Source organism: Schistosoma mansoni, assembly GCF_000237925.1.
Source record: "Schistosoma mansoni, WGS project CABG00000000 data, supercontig 0301, strain Puerto Rico, whole genome shotgun sequence".
NCBI classification, from domain to species: domain Eukaryota; kingdom Metazoa; phylum Platyhelminthes; class Trematoda; order Strigeidida; family Schistosomatidae; genus Schistosoma; species Schistosoma mansoni.
In genome coordinates, this window is record NW_017386157.1 from 3,600 (window position 1) to 23,930 (window position 20,331).

Here is a 20,331-nt window from a genome sequence, read left to right on the forward strand (position 1 = left end):
AACTTTTTTCCTTCCTATACTATATCCTTATATACAACCTTTCTTTATATACTACCACCACTAAATTAACTACTTCTATGAATCCGGTGTTGATCTTGTTGTACTAACGAGGTATGGCAACTTGAACCGATGCATATATGTGCCTGGTCCTACTTTGTCGCTGACTGACTGACTGAGTAAGCTCAGTAGGTAACACATCTTCTGAAGCAAAGTGTACTGATTTCGAGCCTAGGTGTGATCGAAGTACATCCATCTGAAGAGTCCCAAATAGAGGGATAGAACATATTTTGATGGAGTTTTGTCCTCTGACCTGGCTGGTGTATTCGTGGAGCTTTCACCGTCCGTCTTAACGACATCATCAGCACAAACGTCGGGTAGAAGTGAAGTGTTCAAATTTCTCCACATGTGGTTCACAGCTTGTTCTGTACACCTCGGTGTTGATTGGTCTTTGTTGACCTTAAATCTGTTATTGTTTATTTCTTTGTTTTGGTTGTATCTCCCATTGGTGTGATTTTTGTTCCGATGTTTCTGCATAATTTTCCTGATTGGATGATAAATTGGATTGATTTCAATGTGCTTGTTTATTGCTGATTAATCTGAGTGTCAAGCTCCTAAAAATTCTCTGATGTGTTTGGAATTGCCTCAACCCAAAATCTCCACATTTTTGTGATCGAATGTGTGTCCGCAGTTGTCCACGTGCATTGATATAAGTGAAGACATGTCATAGCGTTTGACTGTTAATTGATGTTCATGCAGGCGAAGATGAATACGGCGTCCGCTTTGTCCGATGTGGTGTTCTTCGCAGTTGGCACAATTTATTTTGTAGATGATGTTTGATTTGTCTTCTTTTGTCATTTCATCTTTTGGTTTGTATAAGATTGAATGGAGGGATTTTGTTGGTTTGTGAGCAACACCTATTCTGAAGGTTTTCAACAGTCTCATTATCGTTTCTTATATACCTTTTATGTATGGTAGGATGATCCTTTTGTTGATTTCTGTACTTGAATTGAAGTGCCGGACATTCGCTTTTGGTCCTCTCAATTTCGTAAACCACAGTAATGCCACGAAAAGGAAGTGAGTAGGACTTTTCTGGCAGAGGCTACAAACAGCGTAGTTCGAAGCACTGTATGTGTATTACACTAAGTTACATCATTTTTTTTGTTTGTTTTTGGATGGGATAAAACAGTGATGTCATTCCCTTTTCATTAATCTTATTTTCCATACCTTTTTAGCAATCAACTGTTATAGATATTGAGAAGTTGCTAAGTCAACAAGATGAATTCTATCCATTTATGCAATACATGAAATCAGTTAAATCTATTGAACCTTTAACAGTTTTATTATTAATGTGTAAGTAATTATACTTTTTTTTTAAAAAATTTGATCATCTATTTATTGTTTTCTGGAAGGTAATTGTCATCATCCTTTACTTAAAGGAATGCAGTAAAGTATATTAAATATAGTGGAGGGGTATTAGCCCTGGTACGGCCGAGAGTGAGGAGAGTCCACTCTCCCTCTCCAAATGCTCTCAACATGACCACGCGTATATAGCCTCTTCCAGAAAAGTCCTACTTACTGCCTTTTCGTGGCATTACTGTTGTTTACCAAATTGAGAGGACGAAATGCGAATGTCTGGTGCTTTAACCGGGTTGGTGGATACGGAAAATCCATCTAGGGGAGTTGGAAAACCCTGATTCCAAACCAATGATGCACATGGGCTGGTTCCAGTATCCTGAGGGAACAAATGGCGTATGAATCAATCGTTGGTGACCGGCTACCATGGGACTGCATCTCCTCACGATTCTCCACTGCCTTGTGGATTAGACCTTTATGTCAAGGGCTCCGAGTGTGGCCCCTTAAGAAAACCACCTGCTTCAGTCTGGGCATCTCGGCAGTATTACAGCCCTGACAGATCGTAGCACACCATAAAATGAAAAATACTTATTATACAAGATCGATCCAAAAGTGTCTGTGATTGTGAGATACTGTAACTAATAAATTAGGAATAACTTAAGAATAGTAAATCGCATAATAATAGTGAATAGGTCAATTGAAAGCTTATACTAAGATAATAGTTATTCAAAAGGAGTATATATGTAATACCAGTCTCGGAAGTTACCACTGTCACCAGTAGAGCCGACAATTCGACTTCACCCTCGTATTTCATGTCGTTAATTTTACTCTTATTGCTTTCTAACCGGTCTTTCTAACATGGTAGGATCTCAACGATCACGTATTCCACCCAAAGTAATCGATGGTTAGAGACCTTGAATGACATGGCTCAAAATCGTTTGCAATGACGAAGTTGCATCCACTTTTTGTGTTCTACCAAATTCTAATCTTCTGAATTCTTCATGTCTCTATCTTTTTTCTCTTTCCAAATTTATTTCACTGGATTATACTCCTTGAATAACATCTTCAAACCCTAATTTTTCCGATTACTGCTTATACTCTTATTACTTTTACCACTATGGGATTTGAATTGACAACTGCATCTTTGTGTGGTAATGTGGTATAGCAACTCGAACTGATGTATGTACGTACGAAGTTCTACGTTGTGACTGACTGACTGTATTCCACCCAACATAGTTCTTTTGAGTCATTACGACATTGTAGCTCGACTAGCATATAGAACCTATGATTGGAACAAATGCTAGCTAACACGTAATACTAAGGCTTGTCGATGACCATCGCTTATGCAACTAATCTTCATAGATTATTTCGTTGTTCAGTTTATTCTCATATTTTTTGTTGTTGTTCGGTCTTTTATTTCTATTCAAACAAAATAGATCAAATTAATTCACGTGTTTCAAAATCTATACTGTCATCAGATGCATGTCATGAAATCAGTGCACAATTACAACATATTTTAAATATATTAAATGGTCAAATGTTGAATGATAATAATGATAATGACACTATGGATAATATTGACATGGATCATCATCATGATCATCACCATCGTCGTCATCATCATCAATCTATTTATCAAATATCGAAAATGTTTACACAGAATCAATCTACCGAACCCATAACAAATAGTAGACATTTACAAATTTTTAATATATCTAATGAATTTAAAGAATTATTAAAAGTTAGTCTTAAATATTGTTCCCCAGAAACAATTAATCAACTTGTTAATACATCACAATGGAAAGAGTAAGTTTTTTTGTGGAGATTTAGTATTTTCATAGTTGGAATCATGAGTCAGTTGAAGCTAGACCACCAGGGAAAACCTGAAAGCACTGGACGGTCGTTTCGTCCTATTGTGGGACTCTTCATCAGTGCCCATCCATGATCCCGCCTCTCGAGATTCGAACCCAGAACCTACCAGTCTCGCACCAGAGCACTTAACCGATAGGCCACTGAGCCGACATCCATCAATGTTAATGTCTAACCTCAACCAATCCACGAAATTGCGCGACCAACTTCCATTGTACTGATTTAGATACCTGTCTTTACCCGACATGGATTAACTCCACTGGTCACGACTTCTCACTAGAACTTCAGGGATTAGCTCATGGAGCCAGTCACTAGTGAGCATATATTTACAATAGTGGAATGTAGTGAAATGCGTGAATAAAACTGGGCTCAAGTCCTTCTATGAATATCAACACTGGTTTCTAGGTATATACAGTTAATGGGTTTTAAACGGAATGAACTCCAGATTCTAGATACCACTAACCTGCTTCGGTTCGGGCACCTGGGCAGTACCACAGCCCTCACACAAGTCAAATGAGATTTATGTGGCGCATATGTATCTGGTGCCCCTCTGTACCAATATTTATGTGTTTAAATAAATAAATAAAAAATAAGATACCACTATCTTGATGTGTTGATCGTGCTTGGATATCATAATGTTTCAGTTGAGCTATATTGATTGATACACTTGTCTCTCTAGGTCCTATCATACAGATTATTTACAGAATTACAGGACTTAAAGTGCCATACTCATAGTCGGAGTGCAAAGTTTTACTGCTGACTGCACAGTGGTATAACAGCATTAAGGCGTTTTCCCCCGGATAACCGACATTTACAGTAATCCAGAGTTTTCATAAACGTAATAAAAGGGTTAGAAAAGGTCAATCCTAAGATATTTGTAAAATGTGATTGATAAACAAACCCCAATTACCGATCAGAATTTAACCCTACCTTTATGTATGCAAAAACAATTTGTCTTAACATCATAAGCAAAGATGGATAGTGGCTAGCAGTGAAATCTAGGTTGTACATATCATCCTAGCTGCGTGTACCCGCATCTCATAGTTTATGTTCATTGTGGGGCTCGAACCTAGTACCTTTCGCTTCAAACTCCATCACGTTATCCACTTAGTCCTGATAGCCACTTGCTTGCGCAATACCAAGCGAATTTAATTTGTCATAACCTTGAATGTTTCCTGGTAATTCTTGAGTCATTTTATGGCCTAGAGTAATGCGACAATTTCTTATTCTTTCTATACGATGTTATTTTTTTTTCTTGAACTTGACTGACCTTTATTATGAATTTTCATATAAAATATGTGATCAGATTGTTCTAAATATACATCACGTTTTTTAGATCAACTCGATCGTCTCATTATTCTATCGAAATCATAATTTTTATGTTTATTATAAACGACATTAAGGTCGTCGACTTATTTTTCCTATTCCCTAGTTCGGTATGTTCTTTATGTCTCTCTTTTTTACCTGTTTAATAGACTGTATTAATTGTTTATTTTGTATACCCTGGTACGGTCGAGAGTAGGAAGAGTCCACTTTCGCTCTCCAAATGCTCTCACGTGGCCACGCTTATATAGACTCTGCCAGAGAAGTCCTACTCACTGCCTTCTCACACCACGGGTGTTTACGAAATTGAGAGGACGAAAAGCGAATGTCCGGCGCTTTAACCGAGTCGGTGGACACGGAAAGTTCACCTACGGGAGTTGGAAAACCCTCATTCCAAACCAATGATGCACATGGGCTTCAGGATGCTGAAGGAACAAATGGTGTGTGAACCTATTGTTGGTGACCGGCTACCATGGGACTGCATCTCCTTACGATGCTCCACTGTCTTGTGGATTAGACCTTTAGGTCAAAGGTTTCGGGTGTGGGCCCCTAAGAAAACCACCTGCTTCTGTTTGGGCACCTGGGCAGTATCACATTGCTCACACAAATCGAATGAGATTTGTGCGGCGCATATGTATTCGGTGCCCATTTGTACCAATATTTATGTGTTCAAATAAATAATAATAATAATAATAATAATAATAATAATAATAACTGCACTAATCCAATGACATTCGACCGGTATGAGCAGCCTTGCGTCCTTATTTGTCATTTGTTCGCCTAGCCCGTTCAGTTGAGTCCAGAATGCCAATAACAGCTCCCACTATGTGAATCATTTATTCCAAACATACTTGGCTTATATACCAGCCAAACAGACCGCATCATACCATGAAATAGGAAATAACATTTATGCAAGATCAAGCTAGAAAGTGGTTGTGAATATGGCAGACTGTAGTCAATAAACTAAACATAACCTAAAAACACTAAATCGTATAATAATCTATAAGTCAAAATGAAGCTTATAATACGAGGAATTTAGATATACATAATCTAGTTACTGAACAGTTATGCAATAAGAATATATGTATAATATTAGTCCATTTATAGCTCTCAGAATTTACCAGTAATTTAATCTTCACTACGATTTGACAGTGTGGACGACCGAGAAGTGACAACTCTCCCTCTATCTTTAACAGCAACATGTGAGACCACATCGTTCATAATAAAATCCTTATCTTTAGTTCTACCGTACGGAGCTGAAACGTGGAGAACTACTACAACCATCGTCAAGAAGGTGCAAGTATTTATAAACAGTTGTCTTTGCGAAATACTCAACATTTACTGGCCGGATACCATCAGCAACAGCCTTCTGTAGAAGAGGACAAACCAGCTTCCAGCTGAAGAGGAAATTAAGAGAAGACGTTGGAAGTGGATAGGACATACATTTCGGAAATCACCAAACTGAATCACGAGGCAAGCCCTAACTTGGAATCCGGAAGGGAAACGGAAAAGAGGTAGGCCTAAAAACACATTACATCGCGAAGTAGAAGCAGATAAGGAAAGGATGAATAACAACTGGGAAAGATTGCACAGGACGAGACTGAATGGGGAATGTTGGTAGGCCGCCTATGCTCCTCTACGAGGGGTAACAGGCGTAAGTAAGTAAGTATCTTTATCCGACTTCACTTTTGATCACAAACCTATCTGTTGAATTGACACATGTGTGTGGCTGATCAGTGCTTTGATTGTTCTACATTTATACGGTTTGCTCTTTTCTGTATTTATCTACATGTGTTTCTCTTTTTCTCTAATTTTTTTTGTTTTCAGAACCTATCAGTCAGTTTGTAAGACAGTTGAACTACGATTTATACCGATGTATTTGGAAAGCCCGGAATATATAAAACATTCATTTGGTTTTTCACATATTTCAACTTCTTCAGCATCATCATTAAATAAGATTGGAGTGTAAGTGAATCGCGTTTATTCCTTTTTCAATGTATGTACACCAAGTCCCTTCGTTAATGCTCCGTTCCTCCGCCCTGGGTTTAAGCAACTTGGGTGGTATAATTAGCCTCCACATTTGTAGTTTGGTTCATACTCAAGTGACCTGATGTATGATTTAACAACAATAATTTTAGATTACTCTGTTTACGAGGGTTGAAACTCTTCTGCTTTTTTCCATATAATATCGAAACCAGGAGTATAGGTATTGTGTAGGCCTAATGTTTTCCACTACAACTAATTTTATCACAAATTCTGCTACTCTGACAACTGTCTTACTGATACGGTGTAGCGGCAACTTGAAATAATGCAAATATAGTTCAGATCTTATATTCCTTATGATTGAATGACTGACTTTTCAAGTACTTTATATAACTGTTGATTACTATTGATAGTAATTAAACTCAAACCCTGAACATTAAGAATTGTACTTGTTAATGTGTGTTTATTGGTTAGGACCTTTTATTTTCCTTACTTTTCATTGTATTCTTACAGTTTGATTGATATGAAATACTGTGATATCTATCAGTGACCAATTTATCCACCTACCATATGATTGAAATTACTGTCTTGTTGTCACATTCACCAATAATTTCTACTTGAATAACGAATGACCCATTTAACTAATATCATACTATAATTGGTCGTTTAACAAATTCTTATTTTGAAAGATCCTCTTAGTTTTCACGTAGAGTTTTGTTGAAACACAATGTGAAATGTTATTCGCTCAGATGGTTTGTTCAACTATATGCTTTCCTGTTTAAATCTTAAAGTAATCAAGTCAGTCTCGCATTTTTCGTTGAAATTCACACTTACTTACGTCTGTTACTCCCGATGGAGTATAGGCCACTGACCATCATTCTCCAACCCACTCTGTCCTCGGCCTTCCTTTCTAGTTCTATCCAATTTTTGTTCATTCTTCTGATGTCTGTCTCTATTTCTCGGCGTAATGTGTTCTTTGGTCTTGAGGATTCCAACTGAGGGCTTATCTTGTAACGCAGTTGGGTGATTTCCTCAATTCGTGTCTTATCCACTTCCAGCGGTTCTTCCTGATATCTTCCTCCGCTGGAATCTGGTTTGTTGTCTCCGCCTGTAGCTCCTCTGGGGGCTACTGCCGGTCCCAAGCCCGGGTAAAGGAGGAGGGTTGGGCATGGTGTTAGCGACCCCATCCCGTAGAAAACCAACTCGTTAAAAAACGCTAACCAGAAAAAATTATTCAAACCATTTAAACTCTGCCCTGGGATTTGAAGAAATAATTATGACGTCTCATGATGAAAACCGAGTTTCGTCGGAAGTCATGAGGCCGATGCACCTTCCATCAACCAGAGCGGCAATTTTTATAGGTACACGGAATGTCCGGACAATGTAGGAGACCGGAAGAGTCTTCCAAATTGCTGCAGAAATGAGGAAATACAAGCTGGAGGTGCTCGGAATCAGTGAAATTCACACTTTCCCTGAATATTCACTGACTAGCTTTTTTCGTTGCTACCGAATTGTTTGAATAAAATTTTTCCCAGAAGAAAGTTAGAACTTAGCATAGGGTAGATAGAATTTAGTTAGCAGTGGAATCTAGAACTCATATTTCGTTGTATCCGGGGCTTTTAAGTCGGTTGTATCTGCATTCCATAGTTGATGTACACTACAGTACTCAAACTCAGTGTGATGTTTACTACTTTTGCCGACAGATATAAGTAGTATGTAACATCAGTCAGAAGTGGGATGCATGCTTACAGAAGACTGAATTGAAGAAAACAAGAAAGGAAACAGACAGTAACTGTAATGACAACGGAATTGGAAGAATCGTGAAATATTTAAACAACCACTGAAGGAAGATATGCAAATAATATATTTAATGTATGATTTTCATATTTTACGAAGGCACTGTGTAGTGTTGCATGAAACAACGAATTGGCTTTCCCCACCTTAGTTCTTGTTCACAACACCAGTGTTATTTACTTCAAACGCTATCATGTTGTCCATTTGGCAACTGAGTCTAGATTGCCACTTACTTTTGTAACAGATATGAGATATAATTCCTTCCCTGTATGAACATTAACTTTGGGATGTAGGTAAATCCAACTAATGAGTTCCAAATAGAACGAATTGCGCATCGTCTATTTCACTACTAGCCCCATTCCATCTATTCTATATCAACTTGTGGTAGGTAAATGGCTATATGAAGGGAATTCACACAGGATCCACATGCACCAACCAGGATTTATCAAATTTCAGTGAAAAATATCAACAACGGGATTATCCGTACCTTTTCAATTTGAATTAGAGCGAGAAATTTTTTCAGCATATACTTACCCTCCTATTTCCTTATACAATCTCTACTATTGTAGCGTTTTGCATTCCTTGTGACATTTGACATTTATTCATTGAGGGTTTTAAAGTTTTGTTTGCTCGGGTGATATCTACCTATACGAGATGAAATCAAGCGGACATGTATTGAAAGCTGTTAAATACTGTGGGCTTACTATTTCTGAGCTTATGACTCCTTAGTAATGCACGCATAACAACATTACATTCTATTGAATTTCAAAAATGAAACTACAAAAAATATGTTCAATGGAATATTAATGATTTTCAAGATAGTTTTGTGTAGAAGACTGATGTTTTTTATTTTGGCTTCAAAGTCACAGTTGTTTGTCAGCATCAAGTTCTTTGAACTGTTTATTTATTTATTTAAACACGTAAATATTGGTACAAGGAAGCACAAGATACATATGCGCCACACAAATCTCATTTGATTTGTGTGAGGGCTGTTATACTGCCAGGTACCCAAACTAAAGCACATGATTGTCTTAGGGGGCCACACCCCGAGCCTTTAACCTAAAGGTCTGATCCACAAGGTAGTGGAGCATCGTGAGGAGATTCAGTCCCATGGTAGCCGGTGACCAACGATTGATTCATACGCCATTCGTTCGTTCAGGGTACTGGAACCAGCCCATGTGCACCATTGGTTTGGAATCAGGGTTTTCCAACTTCCCTTAGGTGAACCTTCCGTGTCCATCAATGCAGTTAAAACGCCGGACATTCGCTTTTCGTCCTCTCAATTTGGTAAACAACAGTAGTGCCACGAGGAGCCAGTGATTAAGAATTTCCTAGCAGAGGCTATATACGCGTGGCCATGTGAGAGCATTTGGAGAGGGAGAGCGGACTCTCTCCCCACTCTCGGCCGTACCAGGGCATTTGGGGCCCTTGAACTGTTTAGTTTAAATCGAATGTTTTCATTATCATTCAGTAAAAAAATCATCATTACTCAGTTTAGAATAACAGCGGACATTTAATAATTATCACCCATATCCGAAATAATTATACTTTAATGACCCAATTAGTGATTGACTAGCTTCAAAGGCTTAGTTTCCATTATGATAGACTGTTATTGTGTTATTGATTCGGTTTAGGCACCCGGGCAGTATTCCAGCCTTCACACAAATCAAATGATTTATGTGGCGCATATCTATTTGGTGCCCCCCATGTACCAATGTTTATGTGTTTAAATATAAATAATAGAAATTGACCTCAAACCATATGATTCATTGACCCGATCTTCATCGATTAATTTATTCGGTCTATGTGGATAGATTTATTGATTTCAGATTGACCTGAGAGGCACTTCTTAATAATGGACTAACCACTATGTTCGAAAGCTCCCTCGATCCAAACTTATCACAATGTTCTCATATGTTGTTCCGCTTAACTGAAAACAAATGATCACTAACTAAGTCATCAAATTAAACTAATCTATCAAGGTTGAGATTAACCACGACATTTTCAATATCTATATTGTACCCAGCATATCTGATCCTATTTCCGTTCATTTGTTGAATGAGTGTTGTACGATAATGTGCAGTTATCATCGGAGGTTCTATTTCTAGGCATAACTTCCATTATACTTTTGTTCAACACTTGAGACTGTTACACTAACCTGTTCAAAACATACTGAAAATTCTCATATGTTTGTAATAGTCTGTTAAAGATAACTTCAAGCACTCAACAGAGTATCAGTATCTCCTTTTTTGTAGTCATAATTGCTTAATCGTGTTTTATTGGTTAAAATACATTACTATCAACTAAGTGATCGAGGGTTTAAAATCAGGAAGTACCCACTTCTGTTTGGACTACCGATTCCGCTTTTAACACAGAGTGTTTAATAGTAAATGCTTTGCTTACCTAACTCCCAACCATTGAATTCATGTTTGGAATCCCTCTTTACTTACTTTTGGAACTTCTTCAGTCTGACAGTATATTTAGTCCTAATATGTCGTTTTAATAATATCAATAGTACAAATGTTCAACTGTCATTTGATGATTGTGTAATTTTGTTCAACTGATTCATAGTCTGTCAACTGGGTTAATCCATTTCGCTCAGTTGATTGAGTGATCTGACCTTAATCGCTACCCTAACGCAGTGGTTGGGCTTGTCTATCATGGCAGTCTGGTCGAATTATATTGGCTGTAACGCTTACTTCACTAGTTTTATCATGCTAGTCAGGTCAGCTGGAGAGAGCAGTATGACTAACTACAGCAACCTAGTGTCCGATAGTGTAATCGTGTTATCAACTGTATCGAGGTGTAACGTTGACAAGGTGTCCCCGTCAGACAGCCAATATCTCCAACGATGTTACTTTCTCACAATGGAAGGGACTGCTTAGAAACGGGTTACCCTTAAAAATACCGCAACACTCCGCCTCAGTATATGCAGTCGCCGGTGATAAGTCCTTATAAGTTTGTAGCTTACACCCTTGATACTACTGATAAGAAGTCCTTGTGTGATTCACCGTGTTCTATCGCACTTCAAACACTTCAGTGACAATATCAGATCACCAGGACCACTCCTTACCCAATTTTCTTTTACAGAGCCTTCCAGAACAAGTATTTTATCACAGTGTGAGTAATAAGGTGGTGAGAAACGCCCTTAAAGTTCAAACAGTAATTGAAGTAGGAATTAGTTTTTAGTTAGGGCTAGGATTATCTCGGAGTAACTTCTAATGCCTTAAGAAATGCCTAGTATCTTATTATACTGAGCGTTCAACATTAAGTCGTCCCGAAATAAGTATATATTTTTGCATAATTACTTGTCATGTTCCAAGAAAAGTCAAGCACTACATTTGTTGTTGTACAATATTTTCATAGTTTTTAAGTGTGAATAGTAAAGTTGTCTCAGACGGAATGTGATTAAGCCTAAATAACCGATGAATAAAAGATTATACGTTTGTAATTAGCACTAGAATCCAAAACGCTCATTTCGTCGTATTTGGGACCCGTTAGCTGGATGTGTGTGTGGTCTGTGATACTGCCCGGGTGCCCAGACCTAAGCAGCTGGTTTTCTTGAGAGGATACACCCGGAGCCTTTGACCTATAAGTCTAATCCACAAGACAGTGGAACAACGTCAGGAGATACCGTCCCATGGTATCCATTTGTTTTTTAGGGTCCTGGAGTCCATGTGCACAATTGATTTGGAATCAGGGTTTTCCAACTCCCTTAGGTTGATCCTCCATATTTACCAACTCTGTTAAAGCACTGGATATTTTCTTATCGTTCTTTCAATTTCGTAAACAACACTCGTACTGAGAGAGGGCAGTGAGTAGGACTTCTCTGACAGTGGCTGCATATGCGTGGCCTTGTGAGAGCATTCCGAGAGGGGGATCCGACTCTCCACCCTCGGTCGTACCAGGGCATTTTGGGGCGAATAAAAGATTAGATGTTTGTGACTAACACTATTATCTACAACGCTCATTTCGTTCTATTCGGGACTCGTCAGCTGGATGGGCCTGCATTTCAATGTAATTAGTGCTCAGATTATTACTCGAACCCATCATTCTTCACTTCAAGCACAAAAGTGGCAGGTACAGCATACTTAACGAACATTAAAAAAACATATGAAAATCTCAGCCGGATTACGCTGTTGTTGATATTTAGGACTGACTTGAGATCAGTGTTCGTTAACATATGTGGATGCTCTACCTGAAAGCACTGAACGAGACTGATAGGTCCTGGGTTCGAATCGCGCGAGGAGAGATCGTGGATGCGCACTGCTGAGGAGTCCCACAACGAAACGGCCGTCCAATGCTTCCAGGTTTTCCTTGGTGGTCTTGCTTCAATTGACTCATGAATTCAACTAATATTTCGACAAATGGTGTCGATTTATCGCAGAACATTGTCATTCACTTAAGTATTATATTGAATTATCTGTTTGAAAAGTAAGCATTTAAATGAGAAATGATGTTGTTTAAGAATCTGTTTTGTATTAATGATATTATTTCGTCTGTTACCATTTTTATTTTAAAGCAGGTCTCCAAAACGTGATATTCGACGTTTATCACAAAATGTAGGAACAAATCAACAACAAACTGGTCTGTTCGGAAACGCTCTAATGAATGTATTCAACAGTCAATCTAGTAAGTGAACTATCTTTCTTACGACAAAATATTTAATTCACAAACATTACAGTACTGTGAAACTATTCGTTCTAATTTAGACGAGAGTTCTTATACATTACAGTATCCATCTTAAAAACCAGATGAATTCAAGTGTTTTTAGTGATGTGGCCCGGGTAATTGGGACTTCACAGAAATTCACTTGGACAATAAAAAAGTAACTCATGTTGAATGAACGAACGGAAAAAGAAACCAGGACTAGTATTCGTGGTCTAGTTGACCAGTTAACATGATTGTGGATCTCAAGGCGCAAGTTCTTGTGCCAGTAATTTTCACGTTATAATAGCTTTTCACCTGTATAACCATACTCCCTGGACAGACATGTGACTATTGTACAGTTTTGCTCGTCTAATAACAACCGATCCTAAATATTCTCAGTATGATGTTGTAGAGTTTGTTGAATTTTATTTAAATCATGAATCAATCTAAATTGAACCACTTTTAGAAACGTAGATTAACTAGACACCGGTTTGAAGATCTCTGCAATGTTTCCTTATCTGCTCTCTAAAGAGACAGGATGTACAGTCTTAAAGTAAGGCAGTGGTTGGAAGTGATCGATAAGAACCTTTGGATCTGGGTTTCGCGCTGTTTGGCACCCCCTAGTAAGGTATGCATGTAATCGCGGGAGAACGTATCCTTGCAGTCAGACGTTATGACGGTGCTATTCAGGGTTTGATTTACCTGTACGGCTGAGATGCTTTGTTCTTGACTGATCCCTAGGTGAGTAATGACTCGTGTCATATACATCAAGTATTTCCTAATGCTGATAGTATTCTATCAATCAAATGCTAATATTACAAGTACACGTTTTATTTATTCATTTAAACACAAATATTGGTACAAAGGGGCACCAGATATATATGCGCCACACAAATCTCATTTGATTTGTGTGAGAGCTGTGATACTGCCCGAGTGCCCAGTCCAAAAGAAATGGTTTTCTTAGGGGGCCACACCCGGAGCCTTTGACCTAAAGATCGAATCCACAAGGCAGTGGAACATCGTAAGGAGATGCAGTCCCATGGTAGCCGGTGATCAACGATTGATTCATACGCCATTTGTTCCCTCAGGGTACTGGAGCCAGCCCATGTACGCCATTGGTTGGGAATGAGGGTTTTGCAACTACCCTAGGTGAACCTTCCGTGTCCACCAACCGTGTTAAAGCACCGGACATTCGCTTTTCGTTCTCTCAATTTCGTAAACAACAGTAATGCCACGAGAAGGCAATGAGTAGGACTTGTGTGGCAGAGGCTATATACACGTGGCTATGTGAGAGCATTTGGAGAGGTAGAGCGGACTCTCCCCACTGTCGGCCGTACCACGGCATTTGGGGGCCAAGTACACGTTGCTGACGACTGACAAATAACACGAAATCTAAATGTTACAATTTTGTCTGTCGACTACCTTGAGCTTACCACCCTACAGTTTAATACAGTACACACGATTTCGATTCGTGTAGACTAGTACTGATCACATTGCAACTTAATCGATAGAATATAATCAACACTACGAAAGATTTAATATAAAGGACATTAGTTACCACTCAGTAATCAGATAGTTGTGAAGTGAAAAATATCTTTACCTATCATTGTTTGCTTTGAACGAAAGTATATTATGTCTCATAGTCTGTACTATTCTGAATTGTGTGCTTATATATATATGTGTGTATATAACTTTGAATGAATGCACTTTTATTGCATATGTATGTTTGTAACTTTGTTTAATTATCTGTGAAAAAAGGTAAGAAACCATATGGTTTAACTTGCAAATCAATTATTTCATTCTCTAAAGTTATAAATATAGTATGTTACTATTCATGTATCTAAAGAGTGTGATTCATAGTGATTCGTAACAACTGATAAGATAGATAGATGATTTGTTAATCTAGGGAGTTGCGATAGTAGTTGCTTAGGTAGTACCAAAGGGGATCAGGTGCTCCGTAGCGTCTTACCGCTCTAATGATGGAGTCATGAAAAACAGTGTCGAAGGCTCGCAAGATATCGAGCAGTGCGAAGGATGAATGCCACCCATCCCACGGGAACGGTTTCAATTTGCCTTCCTACACCTAGATGGATGCTTCGAAGCAGTCAATCTCCTCTACTCATTCATTCGGCACGTCCACACTCATCACGTGAGAGCATCCACTGGTTGCTTCAACAACACCGAATGTCACCCAACATTTAGAGTGAAACAAGAAGATCCCTTATCCCCACTCCTTTTCATCATGGTCCTCGATGAAGTTCTCGAAGATCTAGATCCAATGACCCACTTACAAGTTGATAGGGAGAAGTTAAACTACATCACCTAGACTGATGACCTTGTCGTCTTCGCTCCAAACGCAGAATTTTTAGAACAAAAACTTAATTAAATCTCTTTACTTCTGTACGAAGCAGGATAGTCAGTAAATCCTGAGAAGAGCCGAACCTTCGACCTGATCTCTGGGCGCCACAGCAAAATTACCATACTTTCTCAGACAGAGTTTACCATCGTGGGAATGCCTATCCCATCGTATACGTGATGCAGACTGCACCTTGATCCGTCGTTGGACCATTTCATTGTATTCGCATAGGTGTCGATGACGGACATGCTGGGACAAGCCTCTGTGAGATGAAAAAGCGGCTGCACAGAGAAAACATAACATCTATTGAACACCAAACTGTATAGGAAAAGGAGGACAAAATACGTGGTAGATGGCAATGACATGTGAAAGAAGGGCCTCGTGAGTGGTGAAAACGGCAAAGCATATGAGGCAGGTGAAAGAAGAATCAACACAGGCGTGGTTGGATGAGATAGTAAAAGAGATAGGAGTAGTTAACATATAGGATATGTCAGTCTCTGCACTGGTTGAGACGGGCAACTTTGTTAGTTTATGTTGACACAACTGACAGGCAAGAGAGTCCGTAATTCTGGAGCCACTAGAAGATGAGGACGAATTTAAAGAATAAATTTGACGTCACGGACCGTTCATAGGCCCTCTCCGTGACTAGTTATAAAGTGACAAGCAGTAGTGAAAGCACAACGTGGACAAAGAAATATGTTTGTGATCATACCGAAAAATGGAACAAAACTTGACCATGAGAGCAGAAACGAGGTCATGTATATCAATAATGTCTATGATAGGAGAGCACTTGATCTATGTCGAGTACATCAACAAAATAAGAGTCAACAAGAAAAGTACAATACGTAGACTGACAATGATTGAATAGTGGACATATAAAAGGTGAGGAACATGGAAGAAAAAGACAAGAGCGTGGACGAAAGTAGCCGCAAATGATGTATGTGAAACGCATCAATAACAATAATCAAAAAACGCAACGATGCAGTGTAATACAAAAGACTTTGATAATACAACATACCGCCAAATGCAAAATAGCTTAAGAAATTTCCGCTTATTATAGGTTACAAAAGGCAAGGGTATAACCACGTAAAAGATGGAAAATGAATAATGGAATACTGGAATAATAATTTTAAATATCCAAAGATAATAGGTAAAGGCACATGGAGTTACTAAGATCAGTGAAAAACTATGTTTTTGGGGTTTCCAAATTCAGGGGGGTTACTTAGTTTGAATTGAGTTATAAACATGTGATGTGTATGATAAGATATGCTCATGTATACGCTTGCACAATGCTTTTAAGAATAATATGATGATAATTAACAAGGTGAATATGCGATTACTGAAGAAAGATGATTGAATTGGTCTGTCCGAAGGTTCTAATATGTGGGTGTGGCATGGCTTCCAACACTACATTTCACTCATTCTATTGTCTTATTCACTGGAGATTTTCTGGTAAACTACATCTATATGAATATGTGTTTTATTTAATTTTTTTTAGCCGATGGACAATTTTTCGGAAATTTGGACTCATCCAAACTCTCTGTTTCATCAATCCGTCGTAATCAAAAAGATCGATTTACTAATATTCTCAATGAACAAACTAATCGATCTAATCGGTATTATACTAACACTGGTACTACTACTACTACTACTGCCATCAACGAAGAGTTGATTACAAATCAACATGTAATCGGTATAAAACACTTGCCAGAAACAACACCACAATTAGATTTATCTCAATGTAATGTATATATACGTGGTTTATCACGTCCTGAAGTTGTATCTCAATCGAATACTCGTCATCCGCTGGGTATAATCACTACATCCACCAATAACCCGCCTATGTTATCATCATCAACAACACTTGGAATGACTAATTTACATTCTAATCAAACTCATCATTTACCAGCATCAATGAATATGAATATTTTATCTAATACTATCAATACTACTACTACTACTACTACTACTACTACTACTACTACTACTACTACTACTACTACTACTATGACAACTCCAATTTCATCATCTACAACAGCTGTACGTGATATAAGTTATCGTAATAAAATATCAAATGAATTAAATAATTTAATTAATCCATCTGTTTATAATAATTCAGTAGTATCATCATCATCATCATCATTACCACAACTTTCAACACAATTTATGTTTAATGTTATTACTGAAATGATTGTTAATGGTGTACGTAGACAAGTGGCTAAAGTAACAAGGTGAGTAAATTTTATGTATCGGATTAAATTATGAATGCATTTTTGTTGTTATTGTTGTTATGTCTTGATAAAAAGAAAACATTTTCCTATTGAAGTTTGTAGTTGTTAGACTATGACATTTATGTATTTAAAGGGATAATTGAACTATTGCCCCCCCAAATGCCCTGGTACGGTGATGATACCCAGGTGCGCCCAGAGCCTTTCTGGGGTTACTGTCGGTCACAAGACTGGATAGATGAAATAGATTGGGCATGAAGTTAACAACCCCATCTCATGGTAAAACATCGTTTCTAAAAAAGCGCTAACCAAAAAAAAGTCACTTAAACTATTTGAACTCTGCCCTATGAGTTGAAGGATACTTGCTTCATAGTAATTTTGACGTCTCATGATGAATGCCGAGATTCTTCGGAAATCACGAGACTAAAGGCCCTTTTTAACAATCAGAGTAAAAATTAACCTGATACTATACTTTTGGAATAATTAGATAGCTCATTTCTAAATGAAGTGAATAATTATAATGTTATTCAAAACAAATAATGAATGAGCAGTCTTCAGTACTTATCAGTCCTGCTATCTACGTAGCCCAGCCAGTTAAGTCCAAAACACCAATAACATCCTCTGCAAGATGAATCATTATTCTCAAACATACTGGGTTTGTATACCGAACAAACTGACCACATCGTACCATAAAATAGAAAATAACATTTGTACAAGATTCAGTCAAATCTGGCTGTGAATGTGGGGAGCAGTAATTAATAGACTGGGTATAACTCAAGAATGGTAATTCGTATAATAATAGTCTATAGGTCAAAACAAAGCTTATAATAAGAGGGGGGCTATATACGCGTGGTCATGTGATAGCATTTCGGGAAAAAGAGCGGACTCTCTCCACTGTCGGCTGTACCAGGGCATTTGGTGGAACTACCATTGAATTAACTACTTCTATGAATTCGGTGTTCATATTGTTGTGATAATGAGATGTGGCGACTTGGACCGATGTATATATATATGTCTGGTTCTGACTGACTTTCTATGTGTATCTATCCTCAATTACTGATGCAAAACGTTATTTTCAACCGTTTGTTTTATTCTTTGTCTTTGTCATTCACTTAAGTCTATAAACAATCATCTATACGTGATCTCATCTTTTTCTTCTTTTCTTTTCTTTTGATAGAAAATATTCTGAATTTTATGTACTAGAACAAAAATTAATTGAATTTCATGGTTCATTAATAATAAAACAATTGCCAAAACGTCAATTAATACCACGAACAATGGAATTTCTTGAAAGTAAATGTGATGCTTTTCAAAGTTATTTACAGGTAAATATTTTTAAAAGAAAAAGTTTTTTTATTATTTTTAACTTATGCTTACTTACTGACTTACTCCTGTTATACCCCTCGTGGAGGAACATAGGCCGCCGCCCGACAGCATTCTCAATCAAACACTATCCTGGGCAATCTTTTCTAGTTAACATTCATCCTTTTCATCTCTGCTTCTATTTCCCGGCGTAATTGTTTTTTGGCCTTCCTCTTTTCCGTTTCCCTTCCGGATTCCAAGTTAGGGCTTGCCTCGTGATTCAGTTTGGTGATTTCCGAAATGTATTTCCTATCCACTTCCAACGTCCTTTCCGAATTTCCTCTTCAACTGGAAGCTGGTTTGTCCTCTTTCATAGAAGGCTGTTGCTGATGGTATCCGGTCAGTGAATGTTGAGTATTTTGCGTAGACAACTTTCTATAAATACTTGCTATTAATTACAAAAAAACATTTTTGTTTGTTTCAATCTGTCAATCATATAAAACATATAGTCTGACATATATGTTCATTAGTTCAACTTGGCATTACTCACGTGAATACAATAAGATACATTTCAGAGTAGTAGAAGTAAAAGAAAAAAATTAACAACCGAACAACTTTGAGCCACCTTATCCAAATTCTTTAACAATAGTCATATAGATTCCAATCAAGTAATCTATATCTTTTAACGTGATTTAGTCCTTTTGTCAATGTCTTCATAGACTGGTGCTACGTTTTTGTTTATCTGCCTCTACCATTCTGTCAATCTATTCCTATACCAGAAAACATTCTCCGTTGAGATATTTGGTGGTTGAGCATATATAATACATATCTCAACCACTTTAGTTGATGAAGACTCATCATCACATCAATCGACTTACCACATTTATTTAGTACCTTAGCATTGCTTGTTCGTTGTTCTAAAAATTCGTTAGCGATGCGTAGGATACACCTATTAACGAATACTAGTAACCGACGAATATTCTCTATTTTTTAAAAATACGTTTCATACTGGTAAAGTAGTATGCAGAAAACTGCTGCTTAATATACTCATCTTATAGATTGAGACATTATCTCGCTTACGCTACGAATGACTGAATTTGATAAAAGCCTCTTGAGCTTTTATTTGTCACGAGATTTTAGATATGAACCCGCTAGAGCTAATGAGAATTTCAAGATGAGTGAATCGAGTGACGCGCTCAACTGTTTCACTCCCTATCAATAATTCAGGTGCTGATCTTGTGAAGTCCTCAAGTAACATCTTGCCTTTAAAAAGAGGGAACCTCATCTCATACATGTTGACCTTGTTGATTACTATGGTCAGAAGACTATGCATTTTGTCAGGGTCTTTCTCAAACAGAACTATATCATTTGCGTATTCTGAGTTAATAATTGAATCTTGCAGTAGATGATCAACCATTGAGAAGCCGAACGATGAAATTGCTATCTCTTAAAGAACTTCTGTTGCAAAACTAA

At 37.7% G+C, this 20,331-nt stretch overlaps 1 protein-coding gene across 1 annotated transcript in view; it reads left to right on the forward strand.

The window, feature by feature from the left end:
• Positions 1-1,292: 1,292 nt before the first annotated feature.
• Positions 1,293-20,331, forward strand: part of Smp_194070 (hypothetical protein) — a gene marked incomplete at both ends in the record, with an annotated part of 36,461 nt that continues 17,422 nt past the window's right edge. Inside the window, 6 exons of the mRNA XM_018792406.1 lie at positions 1,293-1,350; positions 2,790-3,159; positions 6,373-6,510; positions 12,848-12,954; positions 16,827-17,559; positions 18,734-18,881. Coding sequence (XP_018644634.1) covers positions 1,293-1,350; positions 2,790-3,159; positions 6,373-6,510; positions 12,848-12,954; positions 16,827-17,559; positions 18,734-18,881 — 1,554 coding nt within the window. The remainder of the gene's footprint in view (positions 1,351-2,789; positions 3,160-6,372; positions 6,511-12,847; positions 12,955-16,826; positions 17,560-18,733; positions 18,882-20,331) is intronic.